This window comes from Gouania willdenowi, chromosome 9, assembly GCF_900634775.1.
Source record: "Gouania willdenowi chromosome 9, fGouWil2.1, whole genome shotgun sequence".
NCBI classification, from domain to species: Eukaryota; Metazoa; Chordata; class Actinopteri; order Blenniiformes; family Gobiesocidae; genus Gouania; species Gouania willdenowi.
Window position 1 is genome coordinate 8,876,315 of NC_041052.1, and position 22,616 is coordinate 8,898,930.

General features: G+C 39.5%; 1 protein-coding gene across 2 annotated transcripts in view; it reads left to right on the forward strand.

Annotated features, from left to right (window-relative positions):
* nf2a (NF2, moesin-ezrin-radixin like (MERLIN) tumor suppressor a) overlaps positions 1-22,482 on the forward strand; it is an 81,160-nt gene extending 58,678 nt beyond the window's left edge. Inside the window, exon 16 of one of the 2 annotated variants that reach the window (XM_028456411.1) lies at positions 22,217-22,482. In XM_028456411.1, coding sequence (XP_028312212.1) covers positions 22,217-22,330 — 114 coding nt within the window. In that variant the 3' untranslated portion in view covers positions 22,331-22,482. The remainder of the gene's footprint in view (positions 1-22,216) is intronic. The other variant, XM_028456409.1, reaches the window with a different exon arrangement.
* The last annotated feature ends 134 nt before the right edge of the window (positions 22,483-22,616 follow it).

Sequence of the window (22,616 nt, forward strand, 5' to 3'; positions counted from 1 at the left end):
ATAATATTAACACCTACAGAACGTTCTCACCAAATATTTATAGAATGTTTGGAGAGAATGTTCTTGTAAGACCCGGAAAACACCCAATGAACCCAGGATACAACACTGATGCTGTGTTTAAGTTGCACTAAGAGTGTTTGTTAGAATTCTTCTGAAACATTCTACTTCAATGTTTTTTTTTTTTTTTTTTTTTAAAAAGCATTGAAGCATAACATCATAACAATGTTATAAATAACCATCAACAGAACATTATTATCAAACATTTTTAGAATGTTTGTAGAGAATGTTCTTTCTCTTTCGGATCCTTGTGGGAGCTTAAAGAACTACTAAAAAATCTAGCTGGGATGACTCAATAGACAAATGGATGCAAATACTGAAGTTTTTACTGATTTTATCCAACACTCATCTTAGTCCATACTCTGAGTTATTTTAAATGATTCCTCAGACCAATATACAGCTTTTGACAGTATCAATGCTCCGAGCGGGGCTTCCCTCTTGAAATACCGCCCATGTAAGTTTGGAGAGACGGACCGTCTTTGCCCAGGTCATGTGACCTGGAGAATGCCTGTAGAACGTTTCACTTTACGACAGTCACGTGACCACTGGCTCTGATATACTCATGGAGATAAGGCTTTTGCTACTATTTTTCACTAAGTGGTGCTTTTTGGTGACTGCATCACATTATCACTCCACTGACGCGATGACCAGTGTGTGTGTGTGTGTGTGTGTGTGTGGAAGCGGTGACAGAGGAGAGAGAGAGAGAGAGAGAGAGAGAGAGTCTCATCACTTCTTTTCCTTCTTCTCCGACTGTACGTTTACAGCACTCATCATAGACAGCTGAGCTTTTACAGTTTAAATGATCAACTTACGTAGTTACAAAAGGATGAGTTCACTCAGAATGTAGGCTTATTTAAGAAGTTCACCGCTTTAATTGTCAACTACTGTCTGCATACACAATCAAAAGACAATGGAGGCTGGCTTGATGTGAAAGTTACTGGTCTAGCACCCCTAGTGGCCAAAAGTTACACAGTGTGCCTTTAAGTGTTTAAAGTGTTTATTCAAGCAAGAACGCAACTCAAAAACACTAGCCACAGCTTATGATTGTGGTTCATTATGTCATACATCTATTTTCAAGGATAAGAATGAATCAATTTTATTCTCCTCAGACAAAGCCTACAACTCCAACACGATCTCACGAGGAATTGTGACAATGTCACATAAAAGAATGTTTTTATTTTTGTGGATATCAATTAATCATTCATTTCATGCTGCGAGACACAACATTCAAAATCTTGTTTCAATTTCAATTAGACGCAATTTTGTGTCGCTTTAACAAAATAAATATATGAAAAGTCTTCCGGTCATAGTTAATATGTATTATGTGAGCATAGTTGATGAAATAAAAATGTGCTGTGAACTCAAATATAGCAGCTTGGGTGTTTTTTGTACGTGCAAGTAAAATGTTGACGCTACTGCTTCTCTTCGCCCTGTTCAAAGTGTTAAACACTGTTACATCTGGAAAAGTCTCCGCAAAGTTTTAACGCGCAGTCAAAAGCTACATTTTAGAATTTCTTTTCTCAACAGCAGATTCTATTTTTTTATTCTGTATTTGATCTTTGTTTTGCGTTTCTTCTTCCTTGCATTGCCAGCAGTCACCAACATAGAAAGACAAAAATAAGGTTCCAAATATAAACACAAGAACTACAAGAGGTAAAAAAAACATTAAAAAAAAAAAAAAAAAACTTCTCAGGAAGGAAATTTTAGGAAATGTTGACCAATCAATCCACTGTGCTGTGATCAGAGCCTTTTTGCAGCCGTTACTCGACTCTCTCAGAATTGTTATCGCATCATCTGTATCCTCTGCTGCTTGTCACGGGTCACGGTTTGACGACCCATTTCTTGCCATTTGAAGAGCGTAACATTTCCCAGGGTTGACATCCCTGTTTTCCTTCTTGCAGACATCACAGATTTGCATAAATGTTTCCTTACAACCACCGCACAACGTTTTTCAGTCTGACGCAAAAAATGCTCCGAGTTGACTTTCTATTTGGAGTTTTCGTTTGTTCTCTTGACTACATCTTGGGTAATCCAGCTTCTTTCCACACGTATTTGTGAAATTTCCACCAGTCAACACATACTCAAAGTCAAATTTTGCAATCCAACCACTGAATCAAGTTTATCATGAGATGGAAAATGGATGTAACACGTCCAGTTTCATGAAAAGGAATTCATCACCATTACTTTTCATACATTTTAGAATTAGGAAGGTAGTGAATGCACTGTAAGGCGGCGTACATTGACCACGTTTCGTGCCAAATGAATGTATTTCTGAACAAGTATTCATGAAAAAGATGTAAGAAGTCAGCAATGTTTAACAGGCTAGCAATCTACAGTATGTTAGTTCTTCACTGATTTTAAGTCTGGGATTTTTTAAGCAAAGGTTTAAGATTCGAGGACATCAAAAATAAAAAAATATTGTTTTGAAGTGTGGGAACACATATTTTGTTTCCATAATTGAACAGAAATGATAAAAGGCAGAGATAAATCCATTTGTCTGCTTGATTTCGTAGCTTTTCTAAAAACATAAATAATTAAAATACCAGGAAAGAAATACATTTGGTTGGTATTTATTCTGCTATGACTTGGAAACGATCAGTATCCTAAGCAAATGTACAAGAATGATTGATGTAATTCACATGTAATCAAAATGTAAAGAATAATTGAATTCAATCATGCATAAAGATATAGGAAGAAATCTGATACTTTGAAATTGATTCAAGTGGCTTAAAGATTGTATACAAATATCTGGCATCGCCACAAAATACAGTAAACTGGTTTTTTTTTGTTTTTACAACTGCTGATGATACTTTACATTTCCAAAATAGAAATGGACAAGAAAACATATTACACAAAAATGAACAAATAAACACAGATATATAGTTGTCATGGCAACCACCACACAGCCTTGTTCTAGATTCAATGGATTTAGATCATTATCAGGGAATAACAATCAAAATAAAATATCAAAACTATGTTCAAACCTGTTTACTGTATGATTAAAGACAATAAAGATCATAGTTATAAAGTTAAACACACCAGGAAAGCCTCAGCTCACCTGGGTGAAGACATAAAAGGTTTTTTATCACACCATAACTTACAGTATTAACATAGCAATTTATATTTTATGTTCAAATGTTTCCAAAATGGCCAAAATCATGTTAATGACAGTTAAGTCATACATTAATCAAATGTAATGGTTTAATTTAAATGTATTATCCCCTCAAGCTGGTTTTTTTAAATATTTTCTATGCAGCCAAAGTGGGCGATTAAGGGATCGTTTGAGTTCCCCTGAGCTGGTGTTGTATGGGTATGTTATTAATGGGGAGGTCGCTCACTCAAAGAGAAGCTCCTCTGTCTGTTAATACTGACTGACATCAAAGAGAGCTGGAACTGAATGAAAGCGCTGATATTGAAAAGTGAAACGAAGGCATGTACCATACTGTGCTACACTCTTGTCAGATTACCAAAATAAAATATGATTAGAGATCATTTATTGGACTTATAATCCTTTATTCAACTTGTTTTTTTTAAAAAAAATAATTTATTGCATTGCATTAGACAATAATATGTCACTAACACTGGGCAAAGCGAAATGATGAGGCTGAAATGAGAGAAAGAGTTGTGAGTAATGATGTGGTGGAGTGAAAGTATTAAGTATCCAAAAAAAGTGAAATACAGATAGTAAAAAATAGTATAGGTACAGTACTTAAAGATGCAGTTTGCATTTTTGGAACGCTAGTAAGATTTCAGCTAGCAAGACGCCCCCTAATCTCCACCCCCTCCTTAACCTCCAGAATGCTCCCATTGGCCCTATGTTCAAAGACACGCCCCCACATGCTTAAACCTGCATCTGATGTAAAAATAACATATCTCCCCCAAGTAGGGAGGTGCATTGCCATAAATCTGATGATACAATACAATTTACAATTTGCATGTCACGATACACTATATCCTAATACATCTTGATACTAAACAATACAATATACATCAAGATATATATCGCAATATCAATAATTACAAATGTCACCTTTACAAGTACAAAATGGTATGAAATACAATTTATTTTTTTACTTTCGAGAACAAGTAAATGGTATCTAACTGTAATTCAAGTACCAATATTAAAAACAAGTGGTATGTTTATCAAAATGTCAAACTACGTTTGTCAAAAAAGACAAAAACGTTTGCTTCTACAAGCTTTGAGTGCCCAGTATGTTATGTTAAAATAAAGTGCTACTACTTCCAAGCTAAAACGCATTAAGGAGTGAGGTAGTTTAACAAGGTGTGATGTGGTTCACTGACACCTAGTGACCGGGTGTTAACGTGCTATGCATGTTAGCGCAATTAAATGTTTTTTTTTGTTAAAAAAAACCAATTTGGACATTTTTGGATCAACGTGATAATTGCGCAGTGAAATATTGTGATAAATCGCCGAATCACCCTTTGGCCAAAGTAAAAAAAATAATGCATCACTTGTCAGGTGACAAGAGTGCATGCAGGAGGTCGGCTTGGGCAGGCCGAGACATGAAAGCATTTGATTGGTTCTTTCCATTTGGACCGAATGGCAGGGATTGGTCAGATATTTTACAGGATTGCAGCTGCTACAGAGTTCTAATTCTTTTTGTTCCTTATTCCCCAAATAAATAATGTATTGACGACTCTCATGATGGAAGGAACATTCCATACAGATTAACAAAAAGTGTTTCTGAAGAGAATTGCGGACTCTACTTTTCAATATATTGCTCCTGTCCACCACTGCTATCAAGCAGCATGTAGCAGACCTAGCTGACACACACACAGACACTAGTGAGGGGCGCTGTCATCTTTTTCAGATTTCCCCCCCTCATTATGACTATATACGCTCAAACATGGATGCATGCCTGAAATCTTTAGTGTGTGGTTATTTTCAGACGATGTGTTGTGAGCAGTCATGCCAAACAGCTCCACACACTAATTATGCTCTAGGAGTATTTTCTCTCTCCTACTGAACACTGCTAAGATTTAAGCTGTAGCACCATGATCATCATATTTAATGCGTACATTTATCTTCTATACACCCTTTAGAGCAGTGATTCTCAACTGGTGGGTCGGGGACCTGTACTGGGTGGGTCGCAGACAGCTGGTCAAAAATAAATAAATGGGATTTTCTTTTGACAGGCATGCTGTGAAATGCATTATGCACAGGAAAATATAGATTTATGTTTAAAAAAGGATTATATACGTGTGCTTTCGACAGCTATTTTTGAAAAACTAAATTTGGTTGGTTGAATGAATTCTAAAAAAATGTGGGTCGCAATTTAATGACTGTGGCAAAATGTGGGCCCCAGGGTGAGACCAGTTGAGAACCACTGCTTTAGAGCAGGGGTGTCAAACTCCTTTTAGTTCAAGGGTCACATGCGACACAGTTTGACCTCAAGAAGGCCGGACCAGATAAATCCATGTTTTTGTGAAAGGAAAATGCACAAATTCAAAGAAAATCCAGAATGTGAAGCATTTGGTGAACATTTCTTGACTTTGCAAATTTCGAGAAAATGATATGCAATGTAAATTGCCTGTATTCTGTGGGATAATTGGTGAATTTTTCAGCTTTTTAAAAATAATTGTGATTTAATATCACTGTAAGTAATGTAGTATTGCAAACCCCATCATATTTTAGTCTATGTGTCTTGTTTTTACTGTAATTTCTACTCTTTTTTTTTTTTTTTTACTTTTTTTCTAGCTTTACCAGTACAACATGAAACACAAACACATATGCATAAATACTTACATCCCTGAAAAATATAGTTCTTATTCTTTTCTTTTGTTGACAGAACTTATTCTCCACACATACATGCAAAAAACAAACTAAAAAAAAACTAAACAACAAAGAACAAAAGGTTGTGCTGAATGTGAATTGTTATGTTTTTTGGGTACCCCTCGAAAACAAAATGCTACATCTCAAATAAATTTCAAATTTCAAATTAGTTTACACAGTCAGAGTACCAAGGGGATCAAACACAAAGACCACTCCGAAAAGCCTAGGCCCCATCGTCTCCAATATATTCTAAAAAGGGTCCCAGATTTGAAAAAAACTTAAATGGTTTATCATTAAGGCAGAAGCGTATAGCTTCTAGGGGGAGAAGATCCATAATACTCTGGATCCAATGTGAGACTGGTGGGGGCAGAGCCTGAACCCCACTGTAGAAGAATATCAACTTGCATTAAACAGCAGCACCTTAAGCAGCTTCAGTGAAGGAGGGCTAAGGTTCAGAGCAGCTGGTTGTACTCCCAGGATACAGGAAATAGGACCCAGGGCTATTTTCCTCTTGAAAATAATATCAATTTCTTTTCACACTTTGATCCAAAAGTCACTAATAACAGGGAGGGATGCACCGAAAGGAAAATTTGTGGCCGAAGCCGAATAAAATATAAACGCTTGGCCGAATACCGAATAATACCGAATATTGTTAAGTTTTTCACAATTTTTTTAATAGTGCATAAATAGCCTACAATACATTTTTTATTGAATATTCTGACATTTTTTAAATATTCCAGTAGCCTTTGCTTTTCGAAAGAAGCTTTTCATTGATATTAGCCCTTCAAATAATTACAAAAAAACCCTAAAGTGCATTAAAGGGGAGGTATGACGGAAAAAATCACTTTCTAATGTTTTGCTACAGTGATATACATCCCTTTAGCCTCATTCAGAGGGACAGAGTTGAAAAAGTTTTATTTTCTCCCTCCCTTTTTATTCTACATTTAGTAAAAACAAAGTCAGCTTTAAACAGGACATTTTGGCCACGTTGGCAGGTGATGTCACCTAACACGCCTCCTAGAATGTGACCTCCTCCCTCTCCAACTATCTTACAGCTAAAACAACACTGCGGTTTAATATAAAATATATATTATACTTTATTGCCATATATGTAAATACAAACTGCTCTACTGGACGCCCAAACTGCACTACTTTTTCTGCTGCCGATCGTGTTGGGAGTCACTGCTTGAAGCCACGGACCCATTGTTTATACACATCAGCTGTTAGCACTCCGTGCTAATGCTACACCAGCCTATGCAGCGAGAACCGACATCGCTTGTAAACTGAGGAGGAAATGATGGGGATGTTTACGGATTCGTAGCTCACAGCGCTAACAACAGACTCGGTTGTGGAATTGGATGGTTTCCAACTTTTATGCGGTGACGGAGAGCGGTAAGTGGAAAGGAGAGAGTCTGGCTATGTTGTGTGCGGAAAGAAGGAGCTGCTGCTGCTCCTGCAGCAACGCGCACTCACTTTTCCGACTCAAAATCACTGCACGTTGTTTGATTGCGTCACACGCTACTATTCAGCCTCACTAAACCAAAGGCTGAATGTGGCTTTTTTTTGCAATATTCGGCCGAATACATATTTGGTGGATGAATATTCGCTACATCCCTCATAACAGGGCATTCAAAAATACATGAGCTGTGCATACGTCATTCGGGCTTGATTAGGGTGTAGTTTAATGATAGAAAAGATAATACATATACATATTTGCAGATATCTAAAATGATGGCTCTGTGGCAGATTGTATTTATCTCTCATCTGCACAAAAAAGACATCACAACATTGTCTATCAACAAATCACCAACAGTCTCTATACCCTTACTGGACCATGAGGAGAAGGCATGGTCTATCAAGCCAGGGCGGAATTCTGGGTTTAAGTGGATAGGTACGAGGCGAGAAATAAAGCCCACCTGGTCCCCAAGTTTTCTTGCCAGTCTCCAGACCTTTATAGTATTCTGTAACAAAAATGTTGCAGAGAGGAATAAGGGCCACTGGGGTAGCTTCTAAAGTGAGCCAAGTAGAGTCAGGGTCACCTATGAACCAGTGCCATTTATTCATTTATAGGATAAACCCCTTGAGATAAACCATCTAGTTTTCAAGGGGGTCCTCAGTAGTGTTCAAACAAAAAAGAGATGCACAAGACAGAAGCAGTTGTACATGCATTGAATACAAACAATAATACATAGAGACAAACATTACAGTATGTTACATACCTCTCACACACAGACACACTAATCACACCCACACACAGGGCTCTCAACTGTCGAAGGTCATAAGTTTTAACAACATTTAAGAAATAAACTAACAAATATAAGGTATGAGCAAGGAGACTGGAAAACAGTGACATACATTTTGAAGGTATTGCACAAGAGCATTTTTAAACATTAACTCATTCAGTGGCGGAGGTTATAGAGCAGATAGAGGTAAGAAGATCATTCAAATCATAGGCAGCTTTATATTTAAATGAAAGTTCACCAATTACTTTTCAGGTCCTAGGAACGATGAAGATAAATCCATGAAAACTACAAGCAATTTGGTAACGTTTAATATGCGGTACAGCCAGACCTCCTACCTCGAAGGGGAATTGTAGGGTGGTGAGTTTTAACCTAGCGTGTTTATTTCTCCAGAGAAAGGAGGATAGAAAGCTATAACTGAAAATGATTTCCTTGTTAAAATAACTGGGATCATTTGAAAGAGGTTTATTCTCCCAAAAGAGACACTGGGATGTATCTATTTGATAGTTTGTAATGGGTAAATTCTACATGTTGATCTGTAGGCACCAGATGATCCTTTATTAGGAAGGGCAAGCACTGGAAAGGTAAATCATTTTTTACCTGGAGCCTCGAATGACACGAGGAAACGTCAAGTTGTCGGCTATGTGTAGTAGAATAAACCAAGGAAAACTTAAAAATTGCTTGGACATTGACATTTTTTTTATCCAACATAAAATTTGTTTTCTCTGTGCCCCATAGACATTGCTTTAAATTATTGGTAACACTTTACTTGACGTTTTACACATAAGGCTGACATTACGCTGTCATTATCAGTCAATAGCATGAATAAGGTGTCATGACGGCTGTCATTAAGTGTCGTTCACTAAATTATGACATCTTTTGCTAAATTATGACACCTTGGAAGCTATATTGGCATTGGAGGGATCTAGTGGGGTTAGGTATGGTTAGGGTAACCAATGACACCTTATTCATGCTAATGACAGGTGTCAAGTAATAATATTGACATGATAATGTCAGCCCTTTATGTATAAAACTTCAAGTAAAGTGTGTACGCGTTTTTTGCGACAACAACCACTTTGCTGGACTTTTTCAGAATGCTGATATTGAAAAAATCCTATTAAAGGATATATATGTGTGCAGAGTTTGAAGCAAAGCCCCAATTATTCTGGGCTGAGTTTCCATTTTCATTGCATTAACCTGTTTAATTAACCCTATAGACTGTACATGTTGGGTTAAGACAGTGTGTGTGTGTGTGTGTGTGTGTGTGTGTGTGTGTGTGTGTGTGTGTGTGTGTGTGTGTGTGTGTGTGTGTGTGTGTGTGTGTGTGTGGCTTGAACATGGATGATAGATGGCCTTTAGATAAGATAATTGCATCTCTTGTTCTCATAGTCAATTTCCCCTGCCATTATAATTCATAGCCTCTTTGCGTCATCCATACATGCTTGTTTTTTTGTAACAAAAGCAATTCAATGGGGAAGGGATTGTGTTCGACTGATGATTTACAGGAAAACATTTGTTACTTTTATTGGTTTGAAGGATCTCTACAAGCAAATGTTGGTTTATTCCTTTTAGCCTCACAACGATAAGCTTGAACTTTAATAGCTTTTCATGTTCTTGTTTTAATTGCTACATTGCTAAAAACAAAACTGCTATTAAGTTTAAGTGGCGTAACTTTTGAACTCAAAGCAGAGAAATACACTCAAGCATTGCCATAATTAGAGACTTTAGATGTTGAAATAAACGGATTGATGTTTATTTTAAAAGGAAGGTGGTGGAGATTTCTCTGCTGTGGGTCTTTAATGCACTGGGCCATGGCCATTGTCTTTATGTTAGATAGATAGATAGATAGATAGATAGATAGATAGATAGATAGATAGATAGATAGATAGATAGATAGATAGATAGATAGATAGATAGATAGATAGATAGATAGATAGATAGATAGATAGACTGCGTAGAAGCTGAACAGTTTCTTTAATAAGGGATTTTTTTTTTCCTTCATATTTACCATTATTTCTTGTGTTTATTTGCCAAATAAGAAATACAGTGATTTGCTTGATGCCATTTCTGTCCTGTTTGGTTTATCATGTTCACAGTGATATGTGATAATTTCGATTTCTGCTGTAATTCGGTCTTTCCACAGAAGCCACAACATCAACATCCGTCACTTAGGCAGTATTTTTTAGTTTAAACTGGTGGAGGTGTAGGAAACAAACCACATCAAGCATAAAGCCTCCCCCTTTGCTAGCAAGAATTAACCAAGGAGCCTGTTATTGTGTTATCACGAACTGTGTAAACACAACTGCCCCCGTAACTCTGAGATGCAGGACTAACCCCACTATGTGGTCTGTGAACGCAATACCGGAGCCGCTAAGACTGAACCAGCTATTTGAAGTACGTAGTATGAACCCTTCTTTTACGACTCCCCTTCCGGCCAAACAAAAGGACCAGAGAATCCAAGGACAGTTTTTCCCTATATTACCTCCCTGCGACATTTATGATCAAAAGAAGAACATCCCTCTTCTCCCCCTTATCAAACAGATACTGTGGGATGCTATAAGTTCAAAGAACGGTCCCAATGCCCTTTGACCCCCTGTGGTGAGATATCACAGGAAGACGCTTACCAGACCTTCACTGAGAGGTCTCCTAGTGAAGAAAGGAGAACAAAGAAATTGTATTATGTTTGAAAAGTTAGAAATGAGAACAACGAACATGTGTTTGACTGAAAAATTACAAATGAAAACATTGTTGTGGAATGATTTCTCCAGAAATTGGAATTACAAATATTGCTGTTCAATCACACTCGTTTCATGCAAGACAATAACCAACAGAATGCTATTTTAAAGTGTTTATCATTTAAAAGTGCTTAAAATTACCAGAAAAACATCACAAAAGTTAGTTTGAGGTATTTACTGCGACCGTATAGTTAAGAGGAGGCATAACATGATTTTTGACATTTATGTTATGAGTAATTACAGGTAAAATGCATTAATTAGTTCCTAAAGTGATTCGAGGCTATTTCCTAGTCGTGTTTGGTATCAAACTCTTTCGTAATACATGATATTTCAGGATATGATGTTGAAAAGATGTTTTGAAATATGTGGAATTAATTATTAGGCATTTTTTTATGTTTAGAATCATCCCTTGTCGTCTGTCTCTGTCTCACACTCACACACACCCAAGACACACCCACAAGCTGAAAGCAGAGACATTGACCAATCACCGACATGATCACAGAATAATCAACGAAGACGCCTCCTCCAAAAGGCGTCACCAAACGCCCTTTAAAAAAAGACGCGCGACCAGAAACAACAGTTTTGGACGCGGGCGTTCATGCTCACACGTGTTCCCTCATGTTTCCAGTCTTTTCATTTATTTCATTTTATTTTTAGTTGAAACAGTTAGATTTTGGAAACCACAGCTGCTTGGTTCGGACGAATACAGCATCTAGTGACGTGCGTAACAGCCGAAAGGAAGCCCGGCCCGCGACCCGTTGGGGTTAGCCAAGAGCCATTCTCTAAGCCAGCTGCGAAGGCCTAACCGCCCGGATCGGCTGAAGGGGCTACACTCTGTTGAACCGAAACAGAACCAACGGTGGCACGTCCTGCTGCATTGCTCAAACAGCACCTCCAGGTCCAACCCTGACATCTTCAAGGTACAAGAATGAACTCTCATCAGCAACTTTCATCTACAATAGATCACATACATATTTCCATAACTACAAACTTACACGCATTAACAACATGCTACACACACAGTACATCTCATTCATGTTTGTTCGTCTCCCCCTTGTCCGTCCTCCTCTCTTTGTTATGAGCTCTCTTTATTTTATTCTTTGATTTTATGATTAAATATTGAATATGTATCCTGCATTTTTATTCAATATTTAGTAGATTAGCATCCTTCTAGATTAGTGATTTCACTTTATTACGTATAATCCTCACTTTTATCAGCCTAGAAATGCATTTTATCATGATTTAATTATCCCATTTCAATTGATGTTTTGACTGTGTTAATTGTTGACTTTTGAATAAAAGGTTAAACATAATCTTTGATTCCTCTGATTCATTAAAGCTGTGGTTATGGTGTAGATGTCTGGTAGAATTCACTTTTCCCTGGTTTCACATTGATGAGTTTAGTCTAAAAACTTAGACATATTTCTCCTGTTAAAAGGAGTGGCACCCCGCAAATTTGAAGTAATATTAATAATCATAATTAATATTCTTAGTTCTATAACCCATTAATAATAACTCATCTCATCTTCCTACATAATTTCTGGCACCTCCAGATGGGACCAGCTGAAGCCATAAACACAGCGTTAATGAATAACCATTGGAATCAAAAGCCGGTCTAAAAACTGAACACTCGTGTTGCCAGATTGGTTCGGAAGCCGCCGAGCCCCGACCAATGTTGTATTCTAAGCAAAGCCGCCGCGCTAATGCTTAGAAACTGAATAAATAAGACCGCCGTGTCTCTGTGTTTAAAGCGCTAATGTTATGAAAGGCCGCCGCGCCAAAAGAAAAAGTTAAAATTAATCACTGCGCCGTCAGTGACTGTGACGTCAGAGGTAAACAGTAAGTTGCCAGAACCGGGAAAACCCCGTATAAAAGGAAAAGATACGCAGACAGTGCAAACTAGGACTTTGCTACCCCGAAGAGCTCTGAAACTCTGGTATCTACCGACGCAAACAAAGAGTAAGTCGTCTGAATCTTCCGTTCCTTAAAACGGACAAGCTATCGTTGTATTAGCTCATGTTAGCTCATTGTGGTTGGAACACGTGGGTAACGCTCCGGAAACCGGAAGCAAATGTGTCAAGCCACCGTGCACACACAAAGACAGGCCTTCCTGTCCCTTTTTGAGACGCGACTGCCCCTCGTGGCGAGCTCGCGAATAACAGGCTAACGAGAGCCTCAGCCTAGCAGCAGCAGCCTGCTACTAAGCGGTTAGCATCAAGCTAACCTATCGTGCCCAGTGAGACTTTAAACACATCTAAGTTACAGCGTGTCTTTAGACACGTTTTGCTTGACAACTGTGCATCAATACAGCTGTCTTTACCGTCACTTTGCTGAAATCGTGTGGTTTTAAATGTGCTCGATTTGATTTTGTCATCTCTCAGAAAAGCACGCACGCGCACGCACACACAAGGCCCATAACTAAACGGAAGTTAAGCCATTAAAAGGGTAATCTTATTAAAACTAAGGTAACTCATTTAAATACAAGTGACGCACTAAAATCAAGGTTTAACAAGATTTAAACCAATTTGAAAAAAATAATTAAACTAAGACAGTTTAAATAAATAAAGTAATGATTAAAGTAAAATACACATTTTACTAAATGATTAATCCAGTGTGATTAAAATTAAATCAATTTGATTAAAAACAATTAAATTGAAGAGGGAGTTAATTAAATGAAAGCAACTAATTTAAGAAGGATTTATTAATTAAAATAAGTTTAATAAAAGTTAAACCAGTTTTAATTAAGGTAATTAAATTCAACACAACCGAATTTAAACACAAATCATTCTTAAAAATCAACCTAAAGGAAATTACAACTGAAATAAAAACTGATAAATTAAAACAGAATTTAATTAATTAAAATTAACATTTATTGATTACAATAAATTCAATAGGATTTGAATTTAATTTAAAAAAAAAAAAAAGAATTTTTTTTTTTTTTTTTTTTTTTTTTCTTTCTTTCTTTTTCCAATTGATTAAAAACACCTGATTAATCTAAGGAAACTGAATCAAAGTAAAGCTAATTTAAACTAAAGTTTAAATTAATTGAGGAAAAACATTTATTGATTAAAATAAATTCAATAGGATTTGAATTTAATTTCAATAAAAACATTTTTTCCAATTGATTAAAAACACCTGATTAATCTAAGGAAACTGAATCAAGGTAAAGCTAATTTAAACTAAAGTTTAAATTAATTGAGGAAAACTTTTGTTGATTAAAATAAATTCAATAAGATTTGAATTTAATTTCAATAAAAACGTTTTTTTTTTATTGATTAAAATTACCTGTTGATTAATTCAACGAAATTGAATTAAAGTAAGGTTAATTTAAATAAAACTCTTAAATCAGTAAGGACAAGCCTTAAATGAGTAAGAACAATTGTTTAAATTAAACACACCACACCAAACTTTTTCAAGTTTACCACTCAGTTTTATTTACCAAACAGTGAATTGCTAAGAACAAACAAAATAAGATAAAACAATTCACTACCATTGTAATTTTTGAACTTTATTTGAAAAATTAGTTGAAATTTTGAAATTCTTTAGAGTTCTTCGTACGATTTTGATCCACAACAAATCAACATGTCTATCTCCTCAGAAGACCATTCAGCCGAGAACTTAGAATTCCTCCTCACAGAAATTTTAGGGGACGGAAAATCCACAATTGATGCCAAAATCCGAGAATCTCCTCCTCAAGAATTAGGAGACCTTTTGGCCGATTGCGTCACTGCAGCCGTTTACAAAAAGCTGAAAGATAAGGAGCTGGTTAAACAGCTCGGCTGTGTAATATCAGCATTCTCCGCCCAGTTAAAATACGAACAGAATCGGGTTAAAACCCTCGAGAGCGAACGCGACGCTCAACTCAAAGCCATCGAGGAACGCGAAGCCCGCTGCGCGAACCTCACGGCCCAGTATGAAGAGACACGTGAAGAAAATGGACTGCTCCAAATGCGCGTGAGTTACCTAGAAGAAGCGGAAGATCAAGTTAATCAATTAATCACTGAGAATAAAGAATTAGAAAAATCCAAAGTGCTACTCGGAGACAAAATACGCGTTCTCGAACATGAGTTCGACACCACAACCCGGGAATTAGACGCCCAAATACACGAGTCAAATGATGGGAAGAAACTCCTCCTTGAGGCAGAAGGGGCGATCAAAGCCTCAAAAGCCAAAACTAAACTGCTCTCTAGAGAATTAGACGCAGAACGAGAGAGGGTTAATGACTTATTACAACAAGTAGCTGACGGTAAAGTAGCTACTGCTAAGGTTCAACGACAATTGAACCTCACCAGGAGAGAGCTCCTAGACGCAAGACGTGAGCTCGGGCACGCTCTCTCATCATTGTCAATGTCGGAGGCTGATGGCGATCCTGACTCCGACGGTGAAGACGCAACTCGACAAGTCCTGCGCACCACCGACCCACCGGTACGTCCGCGTCGCTTAAGGAGGCCCCGGGATGCCTCCGCGGACCCTCCTATTGACGGCGGACCGACGCCCGCCAGGCCCCCGAATAGCAATCGACCGTCCAACCGCGACCTGGATAAAATCGCCAGAAACATTCCGAGATTCGAACCAAAGTTCGACGAACCCCAAAATGCTAGAGCATTTTTGAGAGACATTGATTTTTATCTAAAAAGTTATCCAATGGCTAATGTTGAAGATAAAATCTACCTAATCAAAGCAACCTCGAGCAGGCTTGTCAATGATTTCATTGAACGTCAACTACCTCAGATCAGAAATGATTACACAACACTGTGCCGCCTCCTGGTGGATGAATTTTCTGACGCACTTCACCAAACAGGTTTCGACTATGCCCACACCGTTAAACAGGGGAGAAACGAATCACCCCAACAATATTACCACACCTTGCTACAGGCATACTTTGGTAATCGCAACGACCCAGGTATGGAGGAAGAACAGCAGTTCAAAAAACTGTTCCTCAGAAACCTTCACCACAGCACGAGCACCCATCTCGGCATCGCGGCAGATCCCTCTACCATGTCCAGTAAGAAACTTCGCGATCTTGCAATCAGAGGCTTCCTCTTGTACAAACAAAATTCAGCAAAATCCACACCTCACGAAATGTTCCCGATAAAGAATAACTCTCACTCGCTGCAATTGGAAGGCACAAAAAGGACACCCGACAGTCCTCAAATGCCTCCACCGCAAGCACCACAGACCCCTCCGCAGTACAACCAGAAACCGTACCATGGAATAAAGCCAAAACGATACCAAGATAACACCGATTATCGAGATTATGCGCCAAAACAAAACTTTCGGCACCAAAATTCTCGCCCTAACTCACACCACCAAGATCGCCGACCGCGACCACCGTGGTATGATTACAACCGTTCTGACCAGTGGAGAAGACACGACAACGACCGCCGAACACCTCCACCCAGAAACGAACACTCAAAACCTTGGTATCACAAAAATAATCAAAGGTCATACGACCAGCAGCCAAACAGATCAAGATCAGACGATGAATCTAATGAAATAGAAAGTTTAGAAATTAGGTTAGCTAACCAAATCACTAAAGAAATGGCATCCATCAAGAAAATGTTCGAACAAATGATAGATGACAAAACCTATGATAAACCAAAACAATCAAAACGAAAAAATGACGATGATTCGCCTCGTGCTGTCTTGCTGGTGCAAACACATGCACCAAACCACCGTTTTTCCAATGGACATCAGTCCATTGAGGGTGAACCACCAATTCACCAATTCTTGTGTGACCTCTACGAAAGAGGAATCGCCCGAAAGTTTTATATATCAGCCACTTTTGAAGGTGTGCTTACCAATGAAGCCTTACTTGACACTGGAGCAGACATATCCCTCATGTCCGCCCAACTGTTCAATGAGCTGCGCAGCCTAGCCAAGGAGACCAACCTAAGTTTGATACTCCAAGACTGCCACATGGACATTGAACCTTATGGCGACAACGCCACCGTTATCACGAAGAAGGCTCTCGTACAAGTCACCATAGGGCACCTGACCCTGGTGCACCCGTTTTACATCTCAGACCACAACCAGATTCCTCTTCTCATAGGTATCGATCTGCTCAACCGATTTGAGCCCCTGATCGACTTTCAAAACCTGAAAATCTGGGCACAAGTCAGGCAACCACTGCCGCTGCAGCATGACTCACTCGACGGAGTTCAGTGCTACCAACTGAACCACTCTCGGGCTCTAAAGGAGACCCCCAGCCGGTCTCCGGCCCAAATGCGTCCGGCTACTAAAACCGTAGACCGTACTCTAACGACCAAAAGTACCTCCCTGTGCGCGTTAACCAACAACCCCCTCGCTACCGATGGTCTTGCGTTTCAGAACCGACACATCAACGATGCTCTCGCCAAAGAAAGGGCGCTATCAGGAACACCCTGGTCCTTTGACCCCACCCAGCTCGCTGAGCCCCACCCGTTGTCAGTGAATGCTATTTCGCGCTCTCGTGCGGCTGCCGAGACCGACGCCCCATCGTCTTCGCGGGTCATCGCACCGGTAAAACCCGCTTTCACCGACAATGACCCAATGACGTTAAAAGTCTCCTCGGACTTTGCCTCCACACCCAGCCATCTGTTCGCTGCCCGTCGCTCATTACAGACAGTCAAGGGCACCTTGGTCCATGTTTCTGCAGACTCCCAAACGCATGCGTTCGTTGTCCCACAGAACCAAAGGGGGGTGATATTGGCACATGCCCATGACATGCCCTACGCCAGACACAGAGGAGTCAAAACCAAAACCAAGCTAACACCGCTACCGCTTACACCACCCACCAATACACGACCGATCTTGAGAACCACCTCCGAGCTACGTTCGCGTTTGCTCAAAAACACCTCAAAGAGAGCGCGAAGGGCCGTAAAACCTACTACGACCAAAAAGCCTCACAAGAGGAACTACAGGTGGGAGACCGCGTCTGGTATTATAGCGTTGCTCCGCCCGCCGGCAAAACCAATCATCATGCAACCAAATTGAAAAAATAAATAAATAAATAGAAGAAATTTCTTCCCAAATGAACAGGACCCTACCTGGTCACCGATAAACTGTCTCCAGTGGTGTACCAAATAAAGATTCTGAGCACAAAAACCGAACCAAAGCTCAAATGGGTCCACCGAAACCAAATTAAGCTATACAGAACACCAAAATCAACAGACAAGCCATCAACCGCGAGCTGAATAAACCCTACGAGCCGAGAGATAGCATTCCTAATTAACCTACCAGTCGTCACGTTCAATAACATCTACCACCTCAAGGACGACATAAACTCAGACCTAGGAACTAGAATCCACTACGCTATCTGGTCCCACCGAGGACACACCCGAGGGTCAGGACTTAACCGTGCTGGTTGATCCGTAAACTTCCAATCAGCCTTCTCATTGATCAGACCCCAAACATTAGCATATCCAACACCCTGCTACCGAGACCACAACGCGTCTCATTAGATAGGCACAGGCCAAATTTAGCCAGAGCAAAAGAAAGCTTGTCTTCCTTTCCTCTTATTTAGCTTAAGATCCCTTAGGGACTTCTTTTGTGCGTTTAGATTTGATTCTTTTATACCCTGCATGCTTTGTCTTTGTCTTATTGATATGCACCAAGAGTAACTGACTGATACCACGCTGTCTTTTATGTTTATGTGTACACTTTTATGTTACCCCATCCTGCTGATCCCAAATTACATGTTCGCACCGAGCATTGTTGAGGGACACATAGCAACATATAGTACACACACCTAGTCTGCCTCCTGGTCTACGGGTGCCCACTGCCAAGCGGCACCTCAGAATCGACTCCATGGTCGCCCAACTCCTACCTCCATGGCCCACGGGCATTAACACCAGGCAATGCTCCAACGCCAGCCACCAGGGGCTCCAGTCTTCAACCTCCAGGGGCTCCAGTCTTCAACCGCCAGGGCTCCAGTCTCCAACCTCCGGGGCTCCAGCCTTCAACCTCCAGGGGCTCCAGCCTTCAACCTCCAGGGGCTCCAGTCTTCAACCGCCAGGGCTCCAGCCTTCAACCTCCAGGGGCTCCAGTCTTCAACCGCCAGGGCTCCAGTCTTCAACCTCCAGGGTTCCAGCCCCAACCACCAAGGGCTCTAGCTTCAACCTCCCAGCTTTGCCTCCAGTATTGACCTCCTGGCAATGCTGCTCATCTCAACGTCAAGGTGAGAGTGATTTCCCTACCCTACAGGGGGAAACACCTCCAAGTTCCAACAAGGACGTTGGACTTTTGTCACTCCTGAACTTTCGTCAGGGTGTGTGAGGACCTCAACACACCTTTACCTGTTTCTAGTTGTTGTCAACTTGAAGGTTCGTTCCCTTTTTGTTTCCTCAAAAGAACTATTTGATAAGAGCTTCAAAGCATTGAAACCTTATCAACAGGGGGATTATGTAGGAAACAAACCACATCAAGCATAAAGCCTCCCCCTTTGCTAGCAAGAATTAACCAAGGAGCCTGTTATTGTGTTATCACGAACTGTGTAAACACAACTGCCCCCGTAACTCTGAGATGCAGGACTAACCCCACTATGTGGTCTGTGAACGCAATACCGGAGCCGCTAAGACTGAACCAGCTATTTGAAGTACGTAGTATGAACCCTTCTTTTACGACTCCCCTTCCGGCCAAACAAAAGGACCAGAGAATCCAAGGACAGTTTTTCCCTATATTACCTCCCTGCGACATTTATGATCAAAAGAAGAACATCCCTCTTCTCCCCCTTATCAAACAGATACTGTGGGATGCTATAAGTTCAAAGAACGGTCCCAATGCCCTTTGACCCCCTGTGGTGAGATATCACAGGAAGACGCTTACCAGACCTTCACTGAGAGGTCTCCTAGTGAAGAAAGGAGAACAAAGAAATTGTATTATGTTTGAAAAGTTAGAAATGAGAACAACGAACATGTGTTTGACTGAAAAATTACAAATGAAAACATTGTTGTGGAATGATTTCTCCAGAAATTGGAATTACAAATATTGCTGTTCAATCACACTCGTTTCATGCAAGACAATAACCAACAGAATGCTATTTTAAAGTGTTTATCATTTAAAAGTGCTTAAAATTACCAGAAAAACATCACAAAAGTTAGTTTGAGGTATTTACTGCGACCGTATAGTTAAGAGGAGGCATAACATGATTTTTGACATTTATGTTATGAGTAATTACAGGTAAAATGCATTAATTAGTTCCTAAAGTGATTCGAGGCTATTTCCTAGTCGTGTTTGGTATCAAACTCTTTCGTAATACATGATATTTCAGGATATGATGTTGAAAAGATGTTTTGAAATATGTGGAATTAATTATTAGGCATTTTTTTATGTTTAGAATCATCCCTTGTCGTCTGTCTCTGTCTCACACTCACACACACCCAAGACACACCCACAAGCTGAAAGCAGAGACATTGACCAATCACCGACATGATCACAGAATAATCAACGAAGACGCCTCCTCCAAAAGGCGTCACCAAACGCCCTTTAAAAAAAGACGCGCGACCAGAAACAACAGTTTTGGACGCGGGCGTTCATGCTCACACGTGTTCCCTCATGTTTCCAGTCTTTTCATTTATTTCATTTTATTTTTAGTTGAAACAGTTAGATTTTGGAAACCACAGCTGCTTGGTTCGGACGAATACAGCATCTAGTGACGTGCGTAACAGCCGAAAGGAAGCCCGGCCCGCGACCCGTTGGGGTTAGCCAAGAGCCATTCTCTAAGCCAGCTGCGAAGGCCTAACCGCCCGGATCGGCTGAAGGGGCTACACTCTGTTGAACCGAAACAGAACCAACGGTGGCACGTCCTGCTGCATTGCTCAAACAGCACCTCCAGGTCCAACCCTGACATCTTCAAGGTACAAGAATGAACTCTCATCAGCAACTTTCATCTACAATAGATCACATACATATTTCCATAACTACAAACTTACACGCATTAACAACATGCTACACACACAGTACATCTCATTCATGTTTGTTCGTCTCCCCCTTGTCCGTCCTCCTCTCTTTGTTATGAGCTCTCTTTATTTTATTCTTTGATTTTATGATTAAATATTGAATATGTATCCTGCATTTTTATTCAATATTTAGTAGATTAGCATCCTTCTAGATTAGTGATTTCACTTTATTACGTATAATCCTCACTTTTATTAGCCTAGAAATGCATTTTATCATGATTTAATTATCCCATTTCAATTGATGTTTTGACTGTGTTAATTGTTGACTTTTGAATAAAAGGTTAAACATAATCTTTGATTCCTCTGATTCATTAAAGCTGTGGTTATGGTGTAGATGTCTGGTAGAATTCACTTTTCCCTGGTTTCACATTGATGAGTTTAGTCTAAAAACTTAGACATATTTCTCCTGTTAAAAGGAGTGGCACCCCGCAAATTTGAAGTAATATTAATAATCATAATTAATATTCTTAGTTCTATAACCCATTAATAATAACTCATCTCATCTTCCTACAGAGGTAAACACCTTTTAAATGAAAAAAGAGTTTTAAAAATGTTATCTATTGTCCCAAGCACCTTTAATATGACAGTATTTGAATAATTTAAGTATACATTTCTAATCTAAATGCCATTACAGTATGCCTCTGCAACTTAAGATCACTATTAGTGTTCACATTGCTTATAAAAGGGTCTAGAACTTGGGTTTTAACTTGCGTCCTAAAACGTACCTTTCTGTTTGTTGGCAAGTGCCAATTATCTCCCACTCCTAATGTTGCAGCTAGACAAGAACAGAAGTAAAAGTGCACAGGGGGGGAATAGCAATTTGCCTGCCTCTGGTCCATCAAAAACAACACAAAAATAGCTCATGTTTTGTTCTTTTTTTTATTAACACTCAACTGAGTTTAATCGGTCAGCAGTTACATCTGGGGGCCATCAATGCTGAGGCCAAGGCGGCTCTGGAGCTGATGCATACCGCGGTCTGCGGGGGTAATTTCATTGGGATTTTCTACAATTAACTCCCCTGCCTGTTTCCATTACCCTCAGAACAAGTGGAGAAACAAACAAGGTGAGGTGAATCAGAGCGTGTAGAATGAGAAATGGAGAGGAAAAGTGAAAAAGGCCGAAAAACCATTACAAGGGATTTTAGCTGCTTTGCTCTTTCGTTGGAAAGATAACGTTTGAAACTGATTTTCTCTGAAGGGAACGGCAACAAGTTTACTGAGATTTTTTTTTTGATATCTTTGCCTCTGTGTATAGTAGCAGCTCTAAATGTCATTTGAATAACCGAGCATACATTTAAGTACCTAATAAAGCTTGTCAGAATCAGAAGTAATCTTCACAAAGACGATACAATCTGATTTAAAACAAGACCTTTGTAATTCCTCCTGTCATTAATCAAAAAACTCTCTCTGGGAGACTTACATAACTTCTATATATCCCACCTCTTCCTTGCAGCTCCATGCTAAAAGAAGACTCCGCACTTCAAAGACTTTTCCAGTGAGAACTCCGGGCAAAAATGACCTTGAGCGTCCTTTCCGCATATTCAAACTGAACCTGAGCTGCACATGAAATGCCACATGACTAGTTTTTTAACGTGATGACACTCACGTTGGAAGAAAAACTTCAAACAGGAATGGAGACGTTTAACTTTTCCCAAGTTACACAACATTTGGTGGTCTTGTCTGTAATACGAATGCTCTGTGCTTTTCCTTTTGCTTGAATTCTGACGTACAATATTGATATTATCCAACGTGGACACTAATGTCTTTTCTGTGTGAAGTTTGCATGTTCTCCCTGTGTCCTAAAAAGGATAATGGATGGAAAATTGATTTGATATCTCAGCAAAATTAGAAAA